This window comes from Arabidopsis lyrata (assembly GCF_000004255.2).
Source record: "Arabidopsis lyrata subsp. lyrata unplaced genomic scaffold ARALYscaffold_3, whole genome shotgun sequence".
Lineage (NCBI taxonomy): Eukaryota > Viridiplantae > Streptophyta > Magnoliopsida > Brassicales > Brassicaceae > Arabidopsis > Arabidopsis lyrata.
The window spans coordinates 4,229,109-4,252,840 of NW_003302553.1; the positions used below are offsets into that span (position 1 = coordinate 4,229,109).

The 23,732-nt window shown below is 37.6% G+C and overlaps 7 protein-coding genes, 1 non-coding gene and 2 pseudogenes across 9 annotated transcripts; 5 read left to right on the forward strand and 5 right to left on the reverse strand.

The window, feature by feature from the left end:
* Positions 1-37: 37 nt before the first annotated feature.
* On the reverse strand, positions 38-5,877 carry LOC9318747 (phosphatidylinositol-3-phosphatase myotubularin-1). The gene is made up of 19 exons (XM_021033324.1): positions 5,594-5,877; positions 5,320-5,400; positions 5,036-5,110; positions 4,787-4,858; positions 4,599-4,668; positions 4,279-4,328; positions 3,909-4,198; positions 3,624-3,697; positions 3,441-3,504; positions 3,253-3,318; positions 2,966-3,065; positions 2,766-2,879; positions 2,480-2,649; positions 2,228-2,312; positions 1,685-1,903; positions 1,509-1,568; positions 1,349-1,413; positions 981-1,257; positions 38-893 (listed from the first exon to the last, which is right to left on the reverse strand). Exons 1-19 carry the CDS (start codon positions 5,708-5,710, stop codon positions 411-413), a joined length of 2,532 nt encoding a protein of 843 aa, XP_020888983.1. The 5' UTR covers positions 5,711-5,877; the 3' UTR covers positions 38-410.
* A 1,557-nt stretch (positions 5,878-7,434) lies between these two features.
* LOC9318748 (cytochrome P450 77A4) lies at positions 7,435-8,985 on the forward strand. Its single transcript, XM_021033326.1, has one exon. The coding sequence runs from the start codon at positions 7,447-7,449 to the stop codon at positions 8,983-8,985; it is 1,539 nt and encodes a 512-aa protein (XP_020888985.1). The 5' UTR covers positions 7,435-7,446.
* A 509-nt stretch (positions 8,986-9,494) lies between these two features.
* On the forward strand, positions 9,495-11,333 carry LOC9318749 (cytochrome P450 77A4). The gene has a single exon (XM_021033325.1). The coding sequence runs from the start codon at positions 9,646-9,648 to the stop codon at positions 11,185-11,187; it is 1,542 nt and encodes a 513-aa protein (XP_020888984.1). The 5' UTR covers positions 9,495-9,645; the 3' UTR covers positions 11,188-11,333.
* Positions 11,334-11,968: 635 nt separating this feature from the next.
* Positions 11,969-14,200, forward strand: LOC9318750 (protein APEM9). 2 transcript variants are annotated; one of them, XM_002882638.2, is made up of 6 exons: positions 11,969-12,125; positions 12,458-12,622; positions 12,763-12,840; positions 13,123-13,396; positions 13,480-13,802; positions 13,906-14,200. In XM_002882638.2, exons 1-6 carry the CDS (start codon positions 12,031-12,033, stop codon positions 14,024-14,026), a joined length of 1,056 nt encoding a protein of 351 aa, XP_002882684.2. In that variant the 5' UTR covers positions 11,969-12,030; the 3' UTR covers positions 14,027-14,200. The 2 variants fall into 2 exon arrangements, with proteins under 2 accessions (XP_002882684.2, XP_020888986.1); XM_021033327.1 differs by lacking the exon at positions 11,969-12,125 and having other exon boundaries at positions 12,507-12,622; positions 12,768-12,840.
* A 475-nt stretch (positions 14,201-14,675) lies between these two features.
* TRNAD-GUC lies at positions 14,676-14,749 on the reverse strand. Its single transcript has one exon. It is a non-coding gene; the product is annotated as a tRNA-Asp (tRNA).
* Positions 14,750-15,540: 791 nt separating this feature from the next.
* On the forward strand, positions 15,541-16,965 carry LOC9318752 (annotated as a pseudogene).
* On the forward strand, positions 16,792-18,380 carry LOC110230433 (annotated as a pseudogene).
* Positions 18,381-18,985: 605 nt separating this feature from the next.
* On the reverse strand, positions 18,986-20,439 carry LOC9318753 (transcription factor DIVARICATA). The gene is made up of 2 exons (XM_002884753.2): positions 19,906-20,439; positions 18,986-19,635 (listed from the first exon to the last, which is right to left on the reverse strand). The coding sequence occupies exons 1-2, from the start codon at positions 20,205-20,207 to the stop codon at positions 19,080-19,082; spliced, it is 858 nt and encodes a 285-aa protein (XP_002884799.1). The 5' UTR covers positions 20,208-20,439; the 3' UTR covers positions 18,986-19,079.
* Positions 20,440-20,520: 81 nt separating this feature from the next.
* Positions 20,521-21,838, reverse strand: LOC9320866 (transcription factor DIVARICATA). The gene is made up of 2 exons (XM_002884754.2): positions 21,221-21,838; positions 20,521-20,942 (listed from the first exon to the last, which is right to left on the reverse strand). The coding sequence occupies exons 1-2, from the start codon at positions 21,499-21,501 to the stop codon at positions 20,729-20,731; spliced, it is 495 nt and encodes a 164-aa protein (XP_002884800.1). The 5' UTR covers positions 21,502-21,838; the 3' UTR covers positions 20,521-20,728.
* Positions 21,839-22,289: 451 nt separating this feature from the next.
* LOC9320867 (transcription factor DIVARICATA) lies at positions 22,290-23,732 on the reverse strand. Its single transcript, XM_002884755.2, has 2 exons — positions 23,039-23,732; positions 22,290-22,762 (listed from the first exon to the last, which is right to left on the reverse strand). Exons 1-2 carry the CDS (start codon positions 23,305-23,307, stop codon positions 22,414-22,416), a joined length of 618 nt encoding a protein of 205 aa, XP_002884801.1. The 5' UTR covers positions 23,308-23,732; the 3' UTR covers positions 22,290-22,413.

A 23,732-nucleotide genomic window follows, 5' to 3' on the forward strand; every position in this document is an offset into this window, starting at 1 on the left:
CAATATTAAGAGGAGATGGAGAGAGAGTTAAAGAGTTATTGTACCAAATTTTTTCCACTTCAATTCCTTTACATTAATAATAAATAGGGTTATTATAAGAAACTTAAAGGCTAGTAGTCGATTTATATGAAACTGTACACCACTTTCAACTTTTTCATTTTAACCAAAAAGAATCATAGATCTAAATTAAATATATAGAGGTTAAGAAAAAATAATGCTTTTAGTTTTTTAGCTATACACAAAGTAAAAAAAGATGAGAGACTCCCTTGTTCCAAAAACTAAGGGTGTCAGTTTATATGGTTATGCTCCCGCCTTTTCTTCTGTCGGTCTTTATTGATGATTGTGACCTTCCACTGCCTTTATTCTGTAAATAAAACTATTACAGCTACCTTCGGATTTTTGATTCACTCTCATTCAGGTTGGAAGTAGCTATCGTAGATGGCAAGCCGATCAAACGCATCAAAATTTGCTTTTAACCCAACAAACTGACTTCCAACATGAGCACATCCAACTTCAGGCCATCGACATACTCCTTCTCTTGTACGCAATGGACACAACGCTTCACAAACCCGTCCTATCGGGTTTCCAGATGTATTTTCTTCAGACATTAGTGAGATTGATACAGAAACATCTGAGTTGTTCCCGTGTCTGTTTCGTCTCCTAGGGTTATTCTCCAGAGAACTCCTTGGGTCGTCTTCAACATCAGATGTGGTGAAGTTAATCTTGCACCCGAGTGATTGTACTGCTCGGGTTAAAGCTGCATATTCCTTGGTAGCTCGATTTGCTGATTCTCTAGCTACCCAACTCAAATGCCTTTCTCTTAGCAACTCTGCACTTAATGACTCCATTGCGAAAGATATCTCGTCCACTCTTCTTTCTGCTGCTTCTTTCTCCTGTTTCAAATCAATTAGAATGTTAAAAACTTTGATACACTATATAGGCAAAGAGAGTAGGTAAGAGAGATGAGTTAATTAAGTTACCTTTTGCATTTCAGAATATTTCACTGTCATGGCTCTACATTGGACCCCGATATCTGCAGCTTTAGCTTCCTCGGGACAAGCCCACCGCAGATGGAACTGGGGCCAAAGGGTAGGAGCTAGAGATGCTGCTGGAGGTAGTAATGGGCCGTCATATTTCAAAGGATCGTAGAATGGGTTACAATGGACATGAGTTGCACTAAATGAACGCAGATCAGTCAAATATGCCCATAGGCATCCACAGGCATCAGCAATCCCACATTGTTCCCTCTCTTTTTCACTGAAATTTACACCAGCTCAGATATTGGTAAAACATAATACCAATTGTTTTCACAATCACTTCAGTTTAGAGCTTCAAAAGAAAGTTTTACCTGTTGCATAAGAAGTTCCCAAAACGACATGAAAGCAAGCAATCCATAAAATCTACCAGGAAAGTCTGCGGCAGAAAATATGAAGGCAAATGAGTACACTATTATTACTGGAAGAAGTTGAACATGAAATCTTCAGAAATGTGTTTGACTTCATACATACCGGAGAAAACTCAAAAGCACAAGGATACATCCGCATTAGCTGTGAAACGCTATCAATCCACTGGAAACACATAGATGTAAACATACTATAAGCTGTTGGTCTGCCAACCCAGTGAAATAGATCTAAACAAACCAAAAGTATTACTATAATTGCAATAGGAATAGTTGCTCGCTCACCTGCATAAATATAGGTGAATAATTGTTATGTCCATGGGAAGAGCTTGAAGATTGTGAGGCTGCTGATCCTGAAGACTGACGCACAGGAGATGAAGGAAAACTTCCAGCAGAAGAAGACTGCCTTGGTAAGTCAAAATTACCAGATCCTGATATGTTAGGCATTCCTACACGATCCGAAAATGGGTGACCAAAAGCAAGCCAATCCTTTTCGACAAGAGCCTGATGTGAGGTTAATAGAAAAGATTAAATAAGACAACAGGGTAGCGAGCATGAATCTCATATAGAATGTTGATGCGCAATTAGTTGGAAAGAACATATGATTATATGAATGATACGGTAACATCTTCATAGGGTGCATAGCAAAACATGAATGGATACTAAAAATAGAATTCGATATGGTCCTCCCAGTCTACAATTGTAAACCAATAAATTATGCTATTAACTAAATTTTTACAGTTGCAAAACATATTCTATGACACTTAAGTAAAATTAGTCAAATACAAAAATAAGAACCCAGAAACACCAAATAAGCACAGGGAATACCTGAAACCCAGCAAAAGTTCTGTAGTATGGATCAAGCAATAAGCATGCAAGAGAAACAAGCTGAGTTGTTCGGTCCCATCCATCACTGCGCAATGACATACGATGAGTCATGACATAACAAATAATATTTTTTCACCCTGGTGATAATAGAAATGTTTTGCTTAAAACAGACGCATATTCATCTTATCACAAGGACAGAAATTGGTATCCAAGTTAAACAGTTGGCCGGTGATGTGAGTCAAGGTAGCTAACCTGCAGTGCACAAGAACTGATGCCGACTCCATAGCAACACGTGCAGCTATCCATGCTGCACCAGCTAAGACGCTCTGGATGTGTATCAACCAGCCACTATCTCCAAGTAAAGATACTGAAGCAGACATACTACTAAGATTACCTCCTCCCCAGGTCCAACCACCGTGTCTCTGCAGAATCCATACGTACATATATCTTTATGATAAGCAACATTAAAATATTATATATCAGACTGTATCCCCTCAATGAAATCTGTCAAAAAAGTTACTGGATATTCAGTACTCACCAAGAACGATGATCTCCCATCAGATGATGTTGTACCATGCATATCTAAATAATCTCTAACGCGGGAAAAGCTCTCCCTCATTGCATGTATGTTGTCTATGCCAAAGAAAACAATCTGAAGAAAGAAACATAGTCACTAAAATCATGATATTCCAGAAGATCAAGACTTCAATAATAAAACCACCAAGATCATTCACTAACTTCAGATTGAAAATAATTGGAAGATGATTCTGAGCCACCTCCCATTGCTCCATTGGCTAATGCATTCTTCCTAGGTCTTGCATCGGCAATATAAAGCTTCCTAAGAAGTTAAAAAAAAAAAAAAAAAGAGATGAGATAATAAGTGTGAATAGAAACCACATGAGTTGAGTTCAACACATACTTGTAAATGAAAAAAACAAACAAAAAAAACTGTCAACCATATTTTAACTCTTTATAACGAAACATAAAATACAAGACGAATAAAGAGTTAACCAGATTAAGCTCACCTTCGTTCTCCCTTAGCACCAGGTAATTGAGAGCAGAATGCAGCAACAAGTTTTTCATCAAGATTACTGTTGGATAAAATAAAACAAATTAATAGTCAGAATCTACTGCTTCGAGAAATTTGAAATCCAAAACTAAAACTAAAAAGTTATCAAAAATGTCTCGTCGTGAAATTGAAAGTTCGATATACCTCCTCATATTCATCATAAGACCCACTAAAGGTTGTGATGAGCGTGCAATCACAGCTCCACTTCCTGCAATCAAGGTTTGAGATCAAAATCAGCATATCATTTTTTTCCCCCATCAGCATATCATTTTGGAAGCATTACTACCACAATTAAAATGGAAGCAACCAAAATATCTGCCTTCCTACCTGGCTGACACCACGTGATCACAGGTAAGCGACATCTTGCTCGGAAAGAACACGCCTGGAGCAGCTCTTCATCACTATCAGCAACAGTGACTTGTTATCTTTTATTATTTATCAATACTCAATAGGAACATGGTCTTTACGCGCAAAACAAGACATGGCAAATCAGTGAAGAGGATTTTTCTGGAAAGCTCGTAAAATATGAACACAGAAGCACTCAAAAGTCTAGAAGGTATTGAATATTGATAGAGACTTCTTTAAATCCCTGACAAGATATCGGTGTCCTACCGTATGGATTTTGGAACCATAAAAGCAAATGGATAAGTCTGACACAAGTTGTAATTGGAGTTCAAGTCGCTTATCCGCCACAGCTCGTTGAACAATGTGAACGAACCATCTTCAATCATATCCATTGATGCTCGTATTGAACTTCTTCCGAGAAGACGGAAATATTCATTAAGCAATCTTTCCTTTGGGTTTGTGTTACCAAATTTGGAAGGACCGCATGCAAAAGTATATAGATCCCATACTCTCTCTGGCTTGCTACACTTCAGTAATGCATCAAACACATTACGTCTCTGCAAATGTAAGATCTGAAGGTTATACAGAATTTACGGAGAAATGAGTAAGGCAGCATAAGAAAAAGTTAGAGTTTCACCTGCTTGGTGCGAGGACGAAAGCCATAAACAATTATCCTCATGTCTTTGCCTGCAACATGCAGGTGATCATAATATATAATGTCAAGTAAGATACAAGATGCATCAGATAAAGATGTAAGAAAAGTAGAAAAAACTTCAACCAACATCACTGTGGGAAGATGTCCACTGTCCAAGATAATATTGGGACGACAAGAATCAAGGAAAAAAAAAATGAAACACAATTCAACATCATAGCGAATTTTGAGCTATGACGCGAAAACCAGACAAACAAAACTTATGCAAAATCAGTTCTATGAAACTATTAAATCCGGAAACATACCAGTGACCTGTAAAAGACGTCTTGGTGGATTCTTGTCAGACTGACGGGGGCTTGACTGAACTTTCAGCACCTATGTACACATCACCCATGAAATCAGAAAATACATAGAATTAACAATGTAAAACCCTAGAGCCTAACTTAATTAGTATTAATCACATAGCTCTGTCCCCAGGGATACAGCAACTGACCATTTTGTTAAACTTCTCAATGGTTGCCAATGGAATGGTTCCAAGTGGAATGACTTTTCTGGTTCCTTCACTCTTCACAAAGAGAAACAAAGAATATATTGATCAACAGTACTTAAAAACTAAAGGCCTAATGCTGAAATAGTGAATATAAGTAAGTTCAAGACATGTATAGTACATTTTAAAACTATTACATTGGCCAGAAAAATGGATCAAATGCATATAAGAAACAGAGGAAAGACGATATCATACCAGAAAAAGAATACGGAAATTTGTCACCAATAGAGTTCCTGCTTCGTCGGTGTTAATAAGAACAACTCCATAACCCTGTAAACAAGGTCCAAAATCATATTCTTCACACTATTATCATGGACAAATGCTATAGCCAATACTGGATTTACCGTTAATTTACGAAGAACACGAGTGAAGCAAATTGCATACCAAGTCTCAAATTCAATAACCGGATATGGTAACAAAAATTCATAGATGGAAAATTCGAATAAAAGAGATCACTTTGACCAACTCTAAAGACATACCTCGACGATGACCCTCTCCGATTCCAGCAAGCAACTCAAATTCGAGAAAGAACCTGAACCTGACCCTGACCCTGAAGCTGACTGCGACCCATCAAAAAGAGACAACCAAAGCAGAATTACATTAAAACTTTTGAGCAATCAATTTCGTATCCAAATTATGAGCTTTTTGCATACGAAAAAAACGACATTCACGTGTTGTCTGTGTAATTGTGGGTTAAAAGGGAAATAAGCGTGAGAAACCCTAGAATCAGGAGAGAAATTGAGAGCAAATTACATCGAGTTTGGTCCATTCAAGCGTGTCCCAACTACCGGTACCATCCATCTTTTCTGATTCCGAAGAATAATCACGCAGCGACCTTGCTCGCCCAGACGGTGGTCTCGGCGGCGTCATGAGAAAGGGAGATAAAGAGACGGTGACGAGGCTTCACCTGCCGATCAACGACGGATTTGTTTCGCCACAAACAATTAATACGACACAGTTTTGGTTTGGTACGAAGTTGTCGTTTTTTTCCTTTTGTACTTTATTTTGTTAGTGTTATCTATTTGTATTTATCGGCAACAAAAAAAAGAAGGTCAAGTCACAATATTTATCAAAATTAATAATAAATGTTTTTCATAATAATATTTAATCTTAACGCTATTTAAAATATTAACTAAAGAGTAAATGAACCAGCAAAAAAAAAAAACATATGGTTATTCAAAGTAATGTTTTAGTTTCTTATTATATGTACAAATATTTTTCTTATATAAAGTTAAAGTTTGGACGGTAGAACTTATCTCTAGTTGTGCACAATAATGTGTCACCGTCTTAACAACAAACTACGAAACAATCCACAGGTGTTTATCAACAATTTGAATTGTATTAAACATCAACATCAATGATCTTCAAAGCCATGTCACCTGGATTATCCAAGTTGAATTAAAAGACCAAAACCTGCAAATACTCTGCCGGTTCAAAAAAATCCCGTAATAGTTTTCCCCTTGATTAATAGTATTTTCATTAGTTTTCACCTTATTAAACTTTTTGTGCACAAATTTATTATTTTAGCATATATAAATCACTCAAAAAACCAGAATACTTGAAAATAGAAAATACATGGCCAAAAAGAAAAGAACCCACTACTTTTTGCACCGTTTACCGGTGGATTCTTTACCGGCGCTCTTTGAATGTCCGTTCCTCAATACCAAATTCCACCACTTTAATCCAAATGATATGTCGGTACTAATTTGTAAACTTTTAACCACTTTAAAACCTAATTAAGTCAATCTATAACACATAGCATGTTGGTGTTGCCTCCTCTTACCACTAAAAAAACATTACAACATGTTATAAGTTTTCAACCACTTTTGTAACTTTGTATCCTCGAGCTGATCGGCCAAATCAGCTTTGTAAGCAATCTTAGGTGGTTTTTCGAGTAACTAATCCAACGTTTCCATATAATGTTGAGCAGATTCTCAATTTCCATCAAATTATATAACGTATAACTTTTGAAAAAAAATGATTTTATACTTCATATAACATATAACCGATTGCTATAGGCTATAGCTAATTTATACACGTCTAATATGATATGAACACGTAAACAAATTAAGGTAGATCGAAAATAGAAATGGTAAGCAATTATACGAAGGTGTTAAAAAAAAGCAATTATACGACGAAATCGGAAAACAATTTAACATCAAATTAAGACTTTGCAAGTCAAGTAACGACCGTTACGATTAACCTAATAATTACGTCCTAATTACAATAATTATTTGCGTACTACAAATCTTTCACTCTTATAATAATAAAGCTTCCTCTTCTCTTCTTCTTCAATTCCTCCAAAGCCAAAAGAAACCACTAGAGGCAGAGCCGGCGCTTGAGGGAAGCATGTGAGGCACATGCTTGCGGCCCTCCATAAATATATAAATTTTCGGCCCCATTTTTGACTAAAATCTTATGTAGCTATGTTGGTTAAGTATAGAGGTTTGGTAACTAGAGGTGGGAGGTTCGATTTTCCCAAGTCCCAATCATTTCAATTAATTTTAATTTTTGTTTTTAAGGTAGTTTATAGGCCATAATTTTTTTTCGGCTTGTGGCCCAATATTCTTTAGAGCCTGCTCTGACTAGAGGTGAAGATTTTAAAAATGTCATTCTTATCACTTTCTACTTCTCTTGACTTGTTCCCTAATAATGTCTTCTTAACCATACTAGCGACTCTCGTATCCGGTTTACTTATAACCATTACGTACCGGAAACGCAATTCAAACCGTTTAAATCTCCCGCCAGGCCCACCAGGATGTCCGGTGATCGGAAACTTATTTCAGTTCACTCGCTCCGGGAAACAGTTTTTCGAGTACGTTGAGGATCTCGTAAAGATCTACGGTCCGATTCTTACTCTCAGGCTTGGTACTCGAACAATGATCATCATCTCCGACGCGAGTCTCGCCCATGAAGCGTTAATCGAACGTGGAGCCCAATTCGCGACCCGACCCGTTGAAACTCCGACCCGGAAAATATTCAGCTCCAGTGAAATCACAGTTCATTCCGCCATGTATGGACCTGTGTGGAGGTCATTGAGACGGAACATGGTTCAGAACATGCTTAGCTCGAATCGGATCAAGGAGTTTGGTTCTGTTAGAAAATCCGCCATGGATAAACTCATCGAGAGGATCGAATCTGAAGCTAGAGGCAACGAAGGACTCGTCTGGGTTCTGAAAAACAGTAGATACGCTGCGTTTTGTGTTTTGTTAGATATGTGTTTTGGGGTTGAGATGGAAGAGGAATCAATTGAGAAGATGGATCAGTTGATGACGGCGATATTAAACGCCATTGATCCAAAACTCCACGATTACCTTCCGATCTTAACGCCGTTTAACTACAATGAGAGAGATCGCGCTCTGAAGCTTCGCCGAGAACTTGTAGATTTCGTCGTCAAATTCATCGAGAAAAGACGGAGGGTGATTCTGATCGAAACGGCGTCGTCTTTCTCGTATCTTGATACACTCTTTGATCTTAGAGTCGTAGAAGGAAGTGAAACGACGCCGTCTGATGAAGATCTTGTAACGCTCTGTTCGGAGTTTCTCAATGCCGGCACGGATACGACGGGGGCGGCGATCGAGTGGGGAATCGCAGAGTTGATAGCGAATCCCGAGATTCAATCTCGACTGTACGATGAGATTAAATTAACGGTTGGAGATCGTGCGGTCGATGAACGAGATGTGGAAAAAATGGTCTTTTTACAAGCTGTAGTCAAGGAGATTCTCCGGCGACATCCACCGACTTACTTTACATTAAGTCACGGTGTAACGGAACCGACTACTCTCTCTGGCTATAACATCCCAGTCGGGGTCAACATTGAGTTTTATCTTCCGGGAATTAGCGAAGACCCGAAGATCTGGTCCGAGCCGAAAAAGTTTGACCCGGACCGGTTCTTATCAGGGCGGGAAGACGCCGATATAACAGGAGTCGCTGGAGTGAAGATGATGCCTTTTGGTGCTGGCCGTAGGATCTGTCCGGGAATGGGAATGGCAACGGTACATGTGCATTTGATGATAGCACGGATGGTTCAAGAGTTTGAGTGGTTCGCCTATCCACCGCAGAGCGAGGTAGATTTTGCTGGGAGGTTGGTGTTTGCGGTTGTGATGAAGAAGCCGTTGAGAGCCATGGTTAGACCTAGGGTTTAAAACTGAAAGCCGCGGGATTAGCATATGAACATTTTAAACTCATATATAGACACTCCAATTTTAAAAAATGAATAAATCCTTTATCGAATATGCATAAACTGATAAACACTCTCATGTAAAAATGAATACAAGCATACTGGAACTCAAATCATGTTTTGCTTTAAGAATCTTTTAGAATTCTGTTATCTTTGAGGGTAAAAACTTAACTATGATTTGTAAGAAAAGCTTAGAATGATAATTTGGTAAAATAACTGTCATGAAAAACACAAGAAATGGGAGGAAAAAACGAAACTTGAGATATGAAAATCTTGTTTTGTTTACAATTTTTGATGCTAAAACATTGAGGAAAAAAAACATAATCTTTTTTAACTGAAAAACGTTGACATGCAAAATTCCACGATCACACAACTATTGTACTGTAGTCATAAAAGACAAGACTTTAAATTGTCATCGTACTTCTTGTGCATACCAAACTCAGCCTCATAAAATTAAATGAAACCAATCACAAAACCGGTTAACTTTTAATTCTCCTCACCTAAATTATCATGCTCTACTCTGTTTTTATACCTTCCTCTGCTTCTCCCTTCCATTCTTAATCCTCCATAGCTACAAAGCTCAGTGAAAAGAAAAGAAGAAGAAAAACAAAAACAAGAAGCTAAAATGTCTCTTCTTTCGTTTCCTCCCACTTTCTTTAATATACCTCCTTCACTCTTCTACACCATCCTTGTATCCAGTTTAGTTCTACTGATCCTCACGCGCCGGAGTTCTAAATCAAAGCGCGTGAAGCTTCCACCAGGTCCTCCGGGTTGGCCGGTGGTCGGAAACCTCTTCCAGTTCGCGCGCTCCGGGAAGCAGTTTTACGAGTACGTTGATGATGTAAGGAAAAAATACGGTCCTATCTACACGTTGAGGATGGGAAGTCGAACAATGATCATCATCTCTGATTCAGCTCTCGTCCACGACGTTCTGATTCAACGTGGACCAATGTTCGCAACCCGACCCACCGAGAATCCGACCCGAACCATCTTCAGCTCCAACACTTTCACGGTCAACGCTTCAGCGTACGGACCCGTGTGGCGATCCCTGAGAAAGAACATGGTACAGAACATGTTAAGCTCGATCCGGTTCAGAGAATTCGGGTCGTTGAGGCAATCCGCAATGGATAAACTCGTAGAGAGGATCAAATCAGAAGCTAAAGACAACGACGGTCTTGTTTGGGTACTAAGAAACGCAAGATTCGCTGCGTTTTGTATTCTTTTAGAGATGTGTTTTGGAATCGAAATGGATGAAGAATCGATTTTGAATATGGATCAAGTGATGAAGAAAGTTTTGATCACACTCAATCCAAGACTCGATGATTATCTCCCGATCCTTGCTCCGTTTTACTCCAAGGAGAGAGCAAGAGCTCTCGAGGTTCGTCGTGAACAAGTTGATTTCATCGTTAAATTCATCGAGAGACGACGGAGAGCGATTCAGAATCCGGGGACTGATAAAACAGCGTCGTCTTTCTCTTATCTCGATACACTCTTTGACCTTAAAACCGAAGGTCGTAAAACGACGCCGTCTAATGAAGAGCTTGTGTCGCTTTGCTCGGAGTTTCTTAACGGTGGTACGGATACGACGGGGACGGCGATCGAGTGGGGTATCGCGCAGCTGATCGTGAATCCTGAGATTCAATCTCGGCTCTACGATGAGATTAAATCAACGGTCGGAGATCGTGAGGTTGAGGAGAAAGATGTGGATAAAATGGTCTTTTTACAAGCCGTCGTTAAGGAGATTTTACGGAAACATCCTCCGACGTACTTTACGTTGACTCACTCCGTGACGGAGCCGACGACGGTCGGCGGTTACGATGTTCCCGTTGGGATCAACGTCGAGTTTTATCTTCCGGGAATAAATGAGGATCCGAAGCTTTGGTCTGATCCGAAGAAATTTAACCCGGATCGGTTTATTGCGGGTAAGGAGGAAGCGGACATAACCGGTGTAACCGGAGTTAAAATGATGCCGTTTGGTATTGGCCGTCGGATCTGTCCGGGGCTAGCGATGGCGACCGTACACGTGCACTTGATGCTAGCGAAGATGGTTCAAGAGTTTGAGTGGAGCGCTTATCCGGCGGGAAGTGAAATTGATTTCGCGGGGAAATTGGAGTTTACGGTGGTAATGAAGAAACCGTTGAGAGCCATGGTTAAACCAAGGGTCTAAATTTGTTTAATTATGAAAACGATGTGTGCTTATATTAAAAGAAAATAACCTATTCTATTGGAAATTTGTCGAGGGCTTTGTGAATTTCTAGTAAAAGATTTCATTTATTGTCAAACAAATCAATAAATGATTTGCTTTTGTTTCTTTATTTCAATGTAAAACTGAGCTACCTTGAGTTTGTGCTTAACACTCATAATTTCGGACATACACCAGAAAATATCTACCAAAAGTAATAAAGTTGAGCTATCTTAAGTTCCACAATGCAAGTCAAATAAGTATTAAACATTTTTTTCTGAAACGTAATTAACCTTATCTATTACTTGAGATTTAGAATGGTGAAAATACCTAAATAATGTGAAATAGATGAAACGACCGAAAGGAATATTATGATAGAAAGAATTGGCACACGAAAAAAGGACCTATAATCGAGATTTTAGATTGCAAACAAAGTAGATATAAAGAGAAGACATGTCGATCGATGTCAATAACGAAAAAGACATGCATGTGATGTGGGGAGGTCGTCGTTAGCGAGCCGCCAAAGTTAGCTCAGATTTTAACTTCTTGTTATTTATCTAGACAGTTCCATGTTCATCATAATTATTAATGTTTGAAATAAATAACAGTTGTGTTCACACAATGTATCAGTATCACTGCTATGCGAAACTAGTAATTGCCCAACAACAATAATAATGCTAATCAGGTTTGTTTGGTTTGGCTGGGCTTAGCTTGCTTTGATTAGATTTGTGAAGGAGAAGCCCATTATTTTGGCCCAATAGCAAATACCCACAATTATTACCTCTCCCTCGTCTTCTTCTTCATTCGAGCATAATCAATCTCTTCGCCATGTTGTCTCAAATCAAAGCTATGGATAAGCTTCTCCCAATACCTCCAACAATGGATGCAACTGATATTTGGGGAGAAATTGAACGTTCTGAGAGGTACTCGTGAGAATTTGCTTAAATTTTAGTTGTTCATGCTTGCTACTTTTTTTGCGAATTTTGGTTCCGTACTTGGCGATGCGTATAAGGAGAAAGTCAAATTTTCCCAGAATTAGTTTTCACAAGAATAATCTGTCTGGTTTTGATTCAATTATGTATACAAGTTGAAGAAAAACGACTCATCGCATAATTCACGAGAACAAGTTAAACCGAAAATGCGTATGATGATGACTCCAATTTATCTCATAATTGTTCAGTTTTTAAGCTGATAAATTGGGTCAGTTCCAATTTTGATTGCTCATTTTTGTTTTTTTTTGTTTTGATGTGTATAGTTACCTAGTGTGCTCTATGTATGAAGAGGCAGAGTCATTATCCTCTTCTACACTGAAAATAATATTTGGCAACATTGATGTTCTATCCGAGGGAGAACATCAGTTTCATGATATTTTAGAATCTGCTGGCATGGTTTTAGTCCAATCCTTGCATGGAATCAGCAGGTATATTTCATGATTGTATTCAGATGTTCTACTATGATTAGTACTTTTCCCTCTTACTTCTATTTGGAATTGGATGTTGTAAGAAACTTTAGAGTTTTGGCTATGTGATAGTTTTGCTAACAAATTCCTTTTTCATGCAGGACAGTTGAGATTGTGAATGAGTTAAGAGATGTGTTTGGAGAAGTTGCAGCTATTCCTGTTCAAGTTCTTCTCACTGGGTATCGTTCTTGTTCTGTTTCTTTGACATTATTATAGCTTAATACGCTTGAAAGGTTGGTTATTTCTGAAATATGTTTCAGAACTAGGAGTAAATGACATTCATAACTGAAGAGGACAGTGAGAGAAAAGAATTGAGAGGTCGTGTTATTTGCTAACTTTTACTTATTAACGGGAGTACAAGACGGCTCTCTGAATGCATTAGCATAGACAAAAGTCACAGAACAATACTGTAGAAACTTAGAAATCTAGATTATTGATCTTCTTCCCTTTTTTCTCTTTAGAATATGCCTTCAAATATCAAATGGTTCCTACTCGGGTGTATGTGAGATTCTGGAAGAGTTCTTTAGCATATGGGTTTACAAGGACAGCCACTATATCCTAAATGATGCTGGAGTAAGTGCAAAAGGATTCCATGAGAAAAACTGTTTAGATATTGATGAGTACATGGAAGTAGTGGAGCTGTATACCTTTGGAGTTCTTGCAAAAGTTTCAAACGACATAGGCCTAGCCATTTCATGGGTTGAGAAAGCTGCGTTACCTGAGGAAAGACGACAGGTACTATTGGACCCTTTCGTGAGTTGTGTATGAACTTGTGAATGTGTTCCAACTAAGATGCTACTCTAAACTGTCTATTTCAGGGGATTTTGAGAAGATTGCATTCGTTACTTTCATTCAAAACAGCAAACGTTCCAGACGCTAGTTCTTTTGAGGAAAATTCTAAAGATTCTTCTTATGCTGTAGTGAATAACAAGAAGTCGTTGGCTAATGAAAAGAAGGATAAGATTGATTCTGTCCTGAAACTCTCTAAACAACATGAACCTTGGTCACTTTGGTCATCCCATCCTCTAAGCCTCAAGGTTGGTAATACCCAATTTAGCATGTCCAGGGGAAAGTTTGCCATAAGCCTTGTTGGATTAATCATATGTTATGCCTTGAAGAGAAAACGAGCTGCTTTGATACGGTAAGAATCCTTCTAAGCTTGCTTGAATGATCAGAAGTTGTGTGATGAAGAAATACATTGTGAACCACAATATAAGCTGTGTGTGTTTCTTTACTTGTTTCAGGATCATTCGCAGGCAAATGGAGTCCACGAGAAAAGCAATAGTAGATTTCTGGAAGCTTGCGTTTTCATACCAAGTGAATCCTCTTGCAGCAATTCAATCCATACCAAGCACCACAACATGAAGATGGATCAAATTTGGTATTGAAAATGCCTATGTAATACCAAACCAACACTCAAAAATTTTTATAATTGGTTCTATTCAAAGTTCAAACTTACTTTTCCCAAACTCCTCCACTTATATCAAACTGTAATCACTGAACATGATTAAGAACCCATTGCATATTCTGTTTTATCTACCTTTCTCCTTACAACAAAGACATTCTAACACTTGTCCATGCTCAAGGGCTAAAGCCAGCCGTCCTTCTGAAAGGTCCTCTTCTACGGCTCAAGGTTCAAGCTAAATCAAGTTCCTTTTCTCACTTAAGCGGATACTCCAAGTAAAATATTCTTATCCGCCGATCTTTTTAATGCTGGAATCAGACCTGCTATTAATGTAAAAATTCCTATGTGCTCGATCCGATCAACGAAAAGAAATCTATCTGTTTGAATCAGTTTATCCAAAGGAAGTGTTTTACTCTTTTAATTGGTAGTTGGTTAAGGAAGTTCTGTCTTCTTGGGCTTCTGGAAACCCCCACTTTATTTGTCGTTTTTTTTGGTTAGAAAACGAGCTTCTGGCAAGACACCGGGAGGAGGCCAGAAGCTCTATGGAAAAATCGTGGTTCAATTTTATGTTTTCTAAAGGAGAATTGGGAGTTGATGTATTGAATTTGCCGGGACTGACGGGGCTCGAACCCGCAGCTTCCGCCTTGACAGGGCGGTGCTCTGACCAATTGAACTACAATCCCATGGAAAAATCTTTAGTTTATTTTCTAGTCCAAAACGAATAAAGGATCAAAGCCCCTATAGATTACAGTAATTTGAAAAAGTGGGACACTGGGATGATGATTGGATCAGTTTAGCTACTCTGTTAAGGTCTACATCAGGAGGTTCAACTAAGCCCGCAGGTTTCATCATCAACATCACTGTGAAATACAGTCAATTTTTAGAAGGACATGCCGAATTTGGGAATGCTTGGGCTAAGATTGCAAAGAAATATGTTCTAACTAGAACCGACAAGCAAGTCAAGGATCATGCAACAAATATTCTCCAGCCATAAAAGCAGAAGACTGGCTTTGGGAATTTTGTTAGTACATAAAAGTGTTTTACGAGCAATTGTTTCAATGCTCCACTATCGGTTTTATCAGTACATATAAGTTTTTTATAGCGAGCAATTATTACAATTGCGCGACTATTAACATTAGCTTCTATTTCATGAAGTTTCTTATGCACTTTAGATAACACAATTAACACTCCAAACGAATCATAATTTATTGCACCAACTAGGTATTTAATAAACCGAATAAAATTCTTATTATGTCAATGATTCGTCTAGATTAATTGGTCCGTAAACATCTTTAAAATTAAATATAGATAATATTTTTAAAGCGGAGTTCTGATGAAGAAGGAGAAATGTGTCACTACCTCCGAGTCTTCTTCTTCGCCTCCCCCTTCATCCAATTGAAAGTTCGAAATTGGAACTCACAACTGCACCTGAAAATAACATCATAAGCTTCAAGATCCAATTTGGGTCTTTCTGATTTTTGGATGGGTCTCGTAGGGAGATGTTGACTACGGAGAAGGAATTTGATTCAAAGCTTGCTCTTCAAGGGAATTCATCTTCAAATGGTGAAACTATTTCCAGAAGCAAAAGCCTCGCCTTTAAGGCTCCTCACTTACCATGATTTCGAGCTCGGCAAGATCTATGGCGTTGGCTCTTATTCAAAGGTTTCATTTTTTCGATTCAATTCATTGTTTCCGTCTGACTATTCCTATAAAAATTCTCTCTTTGATTCTTGAATCAATTTTAGACGATTGAATAGTTACTGATTTTTGTATCTTGATGAATTTTTGTAATCGGGTGTTTGTTTGCTTAATTGATCCTTTAGTTGATACATATCTTGGACCTTTTTTTTTTTGGTGGGAAATGGAAACTTCATCATAGAAGCTCATTTTTTGCTTATGTATAATCGAATCAGGTTGTTTGAGGGAACAACAAGGATAATGGAACTGTGTATGTATGTATGCCTTGAAGATCATGGACAAAAAGTTTATCACCAAGGAGAATAAAACAGCTTATGTCAAATTGGAGAGGATTGTTCTTGATCCCGGGATTGTGAAACTCTTCTTTACTTTTCAAGATACACAATCACTATGTAGGTAGTTTCTATTCAAGTGGCTTTGTTTCCATACACCATTAATTGTTTTCACTAGTGTGTGTGTGTGTGTTTGAAAGGCTGTAATTATTGGGTCATTCTCATTTTTGTAGACATGGCGCTTGAGTCTTGCCAAGGTGGGGAACTTTTCGATCAAATCACCAGAGTAAGATATTATTTCAGAATCTAGGAGATTGATTCATATTCTCAAAATGTAGTTGCGTTATGGTTTTGTTTTGTGTTTGGCAGAAAGGTCGGTTCTACAGTGCACAAGTTGTGGACGCTCTTGAGTATATACATAATATGGGACTGATACATCGAGATATTAAGGTAGCTTCTCTTTCACATATCATCTCTTTTAATATCCAACAAGGACATCATTTTGCTAACAATTATCCCTAAATTTTGATTGAGTAGCCAGAGAATCTGTTGTTAACTTCAGATGGACATATTAAGATTGCCGATTTTGGTAGCGTAAAGCCAATGCAAGCCAGCCAAATCACAGTGCTTCCTACCTAATGCAGCTTCTGGTAATATGAAGGTCTTTTTTTTTTAGCCTAAGGTCTTTTTGATAGTTGTTTTCGGATTCGGATTTTGAAGCCTGTCCTTAAACTGATGACTAATGCAGATGATAAGGCGTGCACTTTTGTCGGGACGGCGGCATATTTTCCTCGTTCTAAACTCCTCTCCAGCAACTTTCGGGTAAGGGTAATACCAAACCAACAGTCTCAAAATATATTCATACATTGGCTTCCTCTACTCATCCTGTTAGGCAAATATCAAATTAATTAAATGATAAATTAATATCATTGACCCTATAGCAAAAGGGGAACGAAAACCTCCAAATAACAATGGAAGTCACTGCAGTTTCTTGCTTAGAGAGATCAACAATGATGAAGGACCTTCCAGGTGATTTGTGAGAGGAGATACTTTGTCGCGTTCCGGCCAAATCTCTGAAGAAGGTACGATCTACTTGCAAACGATGGGACAATATATGCAGAAGTGGAAGATTCACAAGAAAGCACTTCCGTATAGCCGCAAAGGAGTTTCTGATTCTCATGTTGAACGAGTTTAGGGTTTGTTCAGTGAGCGTCAACCTCCATGGAGTTCCACCATATCTGTAGAGATCACAGGTGCAATTAGCCTAATCGACTCTCGTTATAGTTTTGAATATCAATTCGATATTGATAAAGTCTTTCACTGTGATGGCTTATTACTATGCACCAACGTATACCACACTAGAATCGTGGTTTGGAACCCGTGCACTGGTCAAACCAGATGTATTCAACCCATAGATGATTGCGACTACTGTGCTCTTGGATCCTACCAAGACCACAAATCCCACGGTAATAGCTACAAAATATTGAGCTGTAACAATGGGTCTTTAACTAAAGGCTACGCCAGCCAAGAATTTGCAATCCATGAGATTAACTCTAATGACTCTAATTCATGGAGGATTATTGATGCAACTCGTAAGTGCCACGTAAACCATACTGATTACGGCGTGTCTTTGAAAGGAAACACTTATTGGTTTGCTTCAGATGAAGAACAAGAACAGCTTGGCGTATTTTTACTCAGTTTTGATTATACAACCGAAAGATTTAGACGTCAATGTCTTCCGTATCAGTGTCCTATTTTCGAAACTGTGTCTCTATCAGTTATTAGAGACGAGAAGCTTTCGGTGTTGTTGCAACGCGAAAGTAGATCAAACATAGAGATATGGCTGACAAATAAGATTGGTGAGACCAAAGTGGTATCGTGGAGCATGCTCTTACTCTTTACACTAGATGTCCCCTCCGAATTTTATATATGGAATGGAATAAGTTTCTTGGTCGATGAGGAGAAGAAAGTCATCGTGTGTTGTGACAAATTCATGGTAACTGAATTAGACGGCAAAAACTTGGTCTACATTATTGGAGAGGACAATAAAGTCACACAAGTTGATTTTGGATTAGTCGAATGTTGGCCATTTTTGTTTAACTATGTTCCAAGTATGACTCAAATCCACCAAGGTCTACTAGGAGGCAAAAGAAAAAGAGATGAATAACTAATAAGATTACTGGCAAACCTTTTGGTTTTTGGTTTTGTTTTTTTGTTTCCTCTGTAATTTGTTTTCTCTTTTCAGTGTTAGCTTGATCAATAAACTGATATTTCGACTAATAAATGTTTAAACTGTGCAGTATGCATACTTCTTGCATTACTTGATCACAGTTTTTTATTTTTTAAGTATTATGATCAAGAAAGATCTCTATTAATTGTTGCTTACAGAACTTTCTTTGACATATGATTCACATAAGGTTTTCATTCTTACCTGCGTAACAAATGCAAAGACAGAAAAGCTGACCAACCTAAATGAAATATGAATATGAATGATCCTAAAAAAAGGCAAAAAGTTTTTCAAATATGTAAGTGTATGTATATTGGTTTTCCCTACCAAGATATTGTCTTATGGTGAGTTTTTAAGTACTTGTCCGGTTCTTGAGGTTTTGGTATTGCTGCTATGGGCGAATAACTTCATATAGTCAGTTGCAATCTAACACGATTACTCGAAGCCAATTTGCAAATTCGAAAGAAAAAACAAAGTTACAACAAAACTGACGACAAACCACTGAACTATATATAACCTCTTTATACGGCTTCCACATTGAGATCAACTACCAATGATATGGCCTATGAATTCAAAGGTATAACGAAGATCCGACCAAAAGACGAGGAGAAGAATCATCCTTCCTCCAACTGAAGACAAATATTCATATATAGAAAAATTTTTCTGTTTTGTTGTCATGTTCATAAGTGTAAATTGTCAGACAATTGTTAGAAACCAAACAATAAAATAAATGACCATTCAAGTTAATTTTACAACTAAAGTCTAGACCAGAAACAAAACTCTAAAACCCAAAACCAGAAAATCTCATCATAAAGCTTAAGCCTTATAATATAGTTTTTCAAAGCTTGCTAAACTCCCATCATCTTCACCATCATCATAGAAAAACCCGAAGTTGTCCAGGAAGTCGCGGTCATATTGATCCGGAGAAATGTGGTCACCAAAATGTGGCTGCTCGCCCATAGGCTTCAAGTTAGATTCAGGGACGGTTACATTGTCCCGGGAGTAGGGGTGACTTTGATTTGGAGGAATTTGGCCACCAAAATGTGGTTGTTGGCCCATAAACACCAAGTTGGATCCAGGGATATTGGTTACATTGTCCTGGGAGCAGTGGTAATAATGATCCGGAAGAATTTGGTCTCCAAACTGTGGCTGCTGGCCCGTAGAATTCAAGTGGGATACAGGGACGGTTACATTATCCGCATCTCCCAGAGGCATGTCATGGATACTCATGCGTTTCCCCTTCTTGTTTTTCCTTAAAAAATACTTCTGAGCATGGCTAGCCACTTGCATCGGGCTCCTTGTCTTCACACATTCCCTCGCTATGCTCTTCCAATCTCCTTTCCCATACTTGTTTAGTCCATCCAAAAACAATCTACAAAATTAAATATCATTCATTAATCAACCAAAAATCAACAATATTATATTCATCTATATTTAGCAAATACGTGATATATATACGATCCTCTTACCCCTAACCAACAAAACCCTAGTTCATCAACCCTAACAAGATTTAAACTGTTATGCTATATACTTTCCCTAGTCAACAGAAAATCTAATCCATAATCCCTAGCTAGCAAGATTTAAATTTGGACTTTGAAACCACAATCCAAAGAAATACTTTATTCATAAGTCTTTGACTAACTTGTGTTCGTTTGGTGACCAAGCTATTCCCTTCTTTTTCCCCGTGCCCTGGTTTTTGGACTTAGTCGCTTCCTTCAGTGACACGTAATCATCGTCCCTGTAGTTGGGCAAAGCAAAATTACCCGATTCGATCAGCGCAACATCGTCGACCAACGCTTGGTAGTAGTACTTCACATCCTTCAACGGTTTCTGCAGAAACTGAGCGATATTCTCCAAAAAATACGGCGAACCCTCTGGGAATTGAACCAGAGCTGACTCAAAACGCTTGTCATCGACCCTCGTCCAAAGCGGAATTTCATCCATAATATCCAAGAAAAAGAGAGCAATCTCGAGATCGCTAAAGATCAGGAATCTGATAGAAGCGACAAAATAAAAAAAATGTGTTGAAGAAATTTTTTAAGGAATCTGCTGATATCGAGGGTTGTTTCGTTTCCTATCAGATTTATATAGTGAGAAAATAATAGGGACCCTCGTCTTTTCTTTATTTAACAAAAGAAACCCGACTTATATATTTTTATTTCGTTCTTAACCCCCATATTATTATATATCTAACTCAAATAGCTCTCTTTCTTTAAAAGTGTTTATCAAAAAAAAATAAAAAAAAAAATACCAAAAGGGTCGCAAAACAAAACATTTATAGTTTGTTCAAACCGGTCTTATACGCTTCATCAATCATCGTCATCATCATCCCCCTAAACACTAAAACATCATCGTCAAGCAAAACTCATCATATACTCATATACTTGATATCGTCATCATCCTATACACATCAAGCGAACTCATATCCTCATATACTGAAACTACAGAAAAGGAACAACTCCAAGTTAGACTCCAAAGTTATCTGGCTTGCCCATGGTAGACTCCGACGTTATGTCATGGATACTCCTGCGTTTCCTCTTATTAATGTCCAATTTTTGCCTTTTGTCATACTTCTGTGCATGGCTTGCTACTTGTATTTTGGTCCTTGTCTTCACAAATTCCCTTGATATCATACTCCAAGCTCCTTTCCCATACTTGTTCAATCCATCCAGAAACAATCTAAACATTCAAAAGCCCATAAGTAATCAAGGTCAAAACATCCCCTCACAAACACGATTATTCATCATCTTAATTCAACAATCGAAAGACGTTAATCAGAAAAATCAATCCCCAAGATTATCATAATCAACATTCTTTGTAACATTTTAACTCTTAACTTATACTTAAATCAACAAAACCCAAACTAATCATTCTTTTATAATCATCAACTCCAGCAAGGTTTAAGACTTTTAATTTCACAATCAAAAGAAACCCTAATTCATAAGTCTTTGACTAACCTGTGTTCCTCTTCTGTCCAAGGAATCCCGTGTTTGGACTGAGTCGCTTCCGTCAGTGACACGTTATCGTCGTCCGGGTACTTGGGTAAAGCATACTTACCCGATTCGACAAGCGCAACATCGTAGACCAATGCGTCGTAGTGGTACTTTACCAACCCCAAAGGTTTCTGCAGAAGCTGAGCGATGTTCTCCAAAAACGACGGCGAGCCCTCCGGGAATATCACCAGGGCTAACTCAAAACGCTTGTCATCGTCCCTCGTCCACGGCGGAATCCAAGCCATAATATCCAAGAAAATGAAAAAAAAAAAATCAAGAGATCGCGGAAAAACAAGAAGAATCAAGAAAAATCGTTTGTGGATTCTGTCACTGAAGAGGGTTTGTTATTGAGGTGATTTCGCCGGAATATAATAGGAAATTACAAATTTAGCTCGCAATTTATAATATGTTATTGAGGTTTTTTTTTCCGTTTCCTATCGAATTTATATTGAGAAATAATAGGGGAAATTGCAAAATTAACCCTCATCTTTTCTCAATTTAACAAAAGAAACCCGGGTTTCTTTATTTCGTTCTTAACCCCCATATTATATATCTAACTCAATAGCTTTCCTTCTTTTAAACGTGTTTACGCGGCCCTTTATAGCTTACCATTCAGTAAAAGAAAGAATTCAGAAGTACAGCTTCTTATAAAATTTTGGTCTTAGCTTCTATATATATAAATTAAATTAACTGAAAGACAGATCATTTAATTAGTGTGATCTACTATTCATTTTAAAAAATAATAATATCTTGGCTTTTGTTAATGTTTTGAAACTATTTAAAATAAAAACTAACATATAATCCTATACTTTATATAATCATTAATTATCCTATACACTTGAACTGTTCCAAGTTATTTTGTTACTTTGGAGAGTAATTAAGGAGATTTCAAGTTATTTTGTTTCCTATTGAACCCCAACTTTATATATACTACTTAACTTAAAAGCTCCATTTAGCTAAGAAACGCAAAAAATAAAAACATTAAAATATGTAATATTTTAATGGTTAATTAAGGAAAATAAAATAGCTGGCCACAAAAGTAAATAAAATATGGTTTACAAAAATGGAAATCCCAAATCTTTAATATACAACACAAAAATAATCAAGGGCCTTCAATGTCTTTAGGCTTTAATTTGTTTCACAACGCGTTTTATTTTTTAGTTGTTAATACACTTTGAGTTGGAGGCCTTAGCATGGTGACAGATTTGCATAACAATCGGCTCATGTTGTGGCTGCGGATGAACGACGAGACTCTCTTGTTGGCCCGTTGAGCCCACATTGGTGTCCACCATGTCATTTGCTCTCTGCCGTTTCATCACATTCACTTCCGTATTCTCCACAGTTATGTCGTTGGCTCTAGGGCGTTTCATCACATTTTCCTCTGAGCTTTGCCAGTTGAAATAGTTATGTGCATATATCTCCACTTGCTTCGGATTCTTGGAATTCAATAAGACGGCTATTTTACGCCAATCTTTCCCAAACCGCTTTAACCCGATCAGAAACCATCTGCATTACAATTTTCCACCAGTTCATATACGTGAGAAATCTGATATATATCAGCCCATTATTAATCAAGTTTCACCATGCAATTAGCTAATGATCTTAATTTAAAAGAGATAAAGTAAAATAAACTAATATAGTGTCTAGCTAGATCCGCAAAACAATACCGCTATTCTATCATCAAATGTAAATTCCACTAACTAATAAAAATCTTAACTCATCAATCAGCTTTATATATACTTACTCAATTTTTTATGAAGGGTTTGCTTTATATATACTTACTCATGTGTTTCTTTGTTCCATTTAGTTCTCTCGGCCTGGTACGATCTTTGAGCCATAGCCTCAGTCAATTTATTAGGAAAAGCAACTCGACTGGATCCCCTCTCTAAAAGATCATTGACCATTTCCTTGTAATGCTCCTTAACATCAGCCACCGATTTCTGCACATTCTCCGCGATAATCTGGAACCGAGTAGGCAAAAAGGCAGAGAACAACACCAGTGCATTCTTGAACTTCTCGTTCTCCTCTCTCGTCCATGAAGTTTCAGCCATAATTCCCAAAACAAATTAAGAAAAATAAAGTCTACAAAACAAAAAGTTGTGAATCTGGAGAACTATATAACTCTCGTAAGGGACGTAGCAGCTTATAAACAAACTCAAGTAACAAAAAAATTTATAGCTTATCTTCTCTCTAATTGGGGTTTATTAAGTTTTCTTCCATTTTTTCTTTTATTTATGGGTAATTAACTTTAATGTCTGATTTTGCTATGTTGCATACAATGTCTTTATTTAATTTCTTTCTACTGATTTATTGTCATTCATTTAGTTACCTATATCTTTTTATTAAAAGTTAAATGTGTTTTATAATAATGACGATTTTACAGCCAATTAGATTATGATACGTGTACAAATAAATTTATATTTTCACACGTGCTAGCAATTAAAATTATGATACATGTACAAATAATGACGAATTT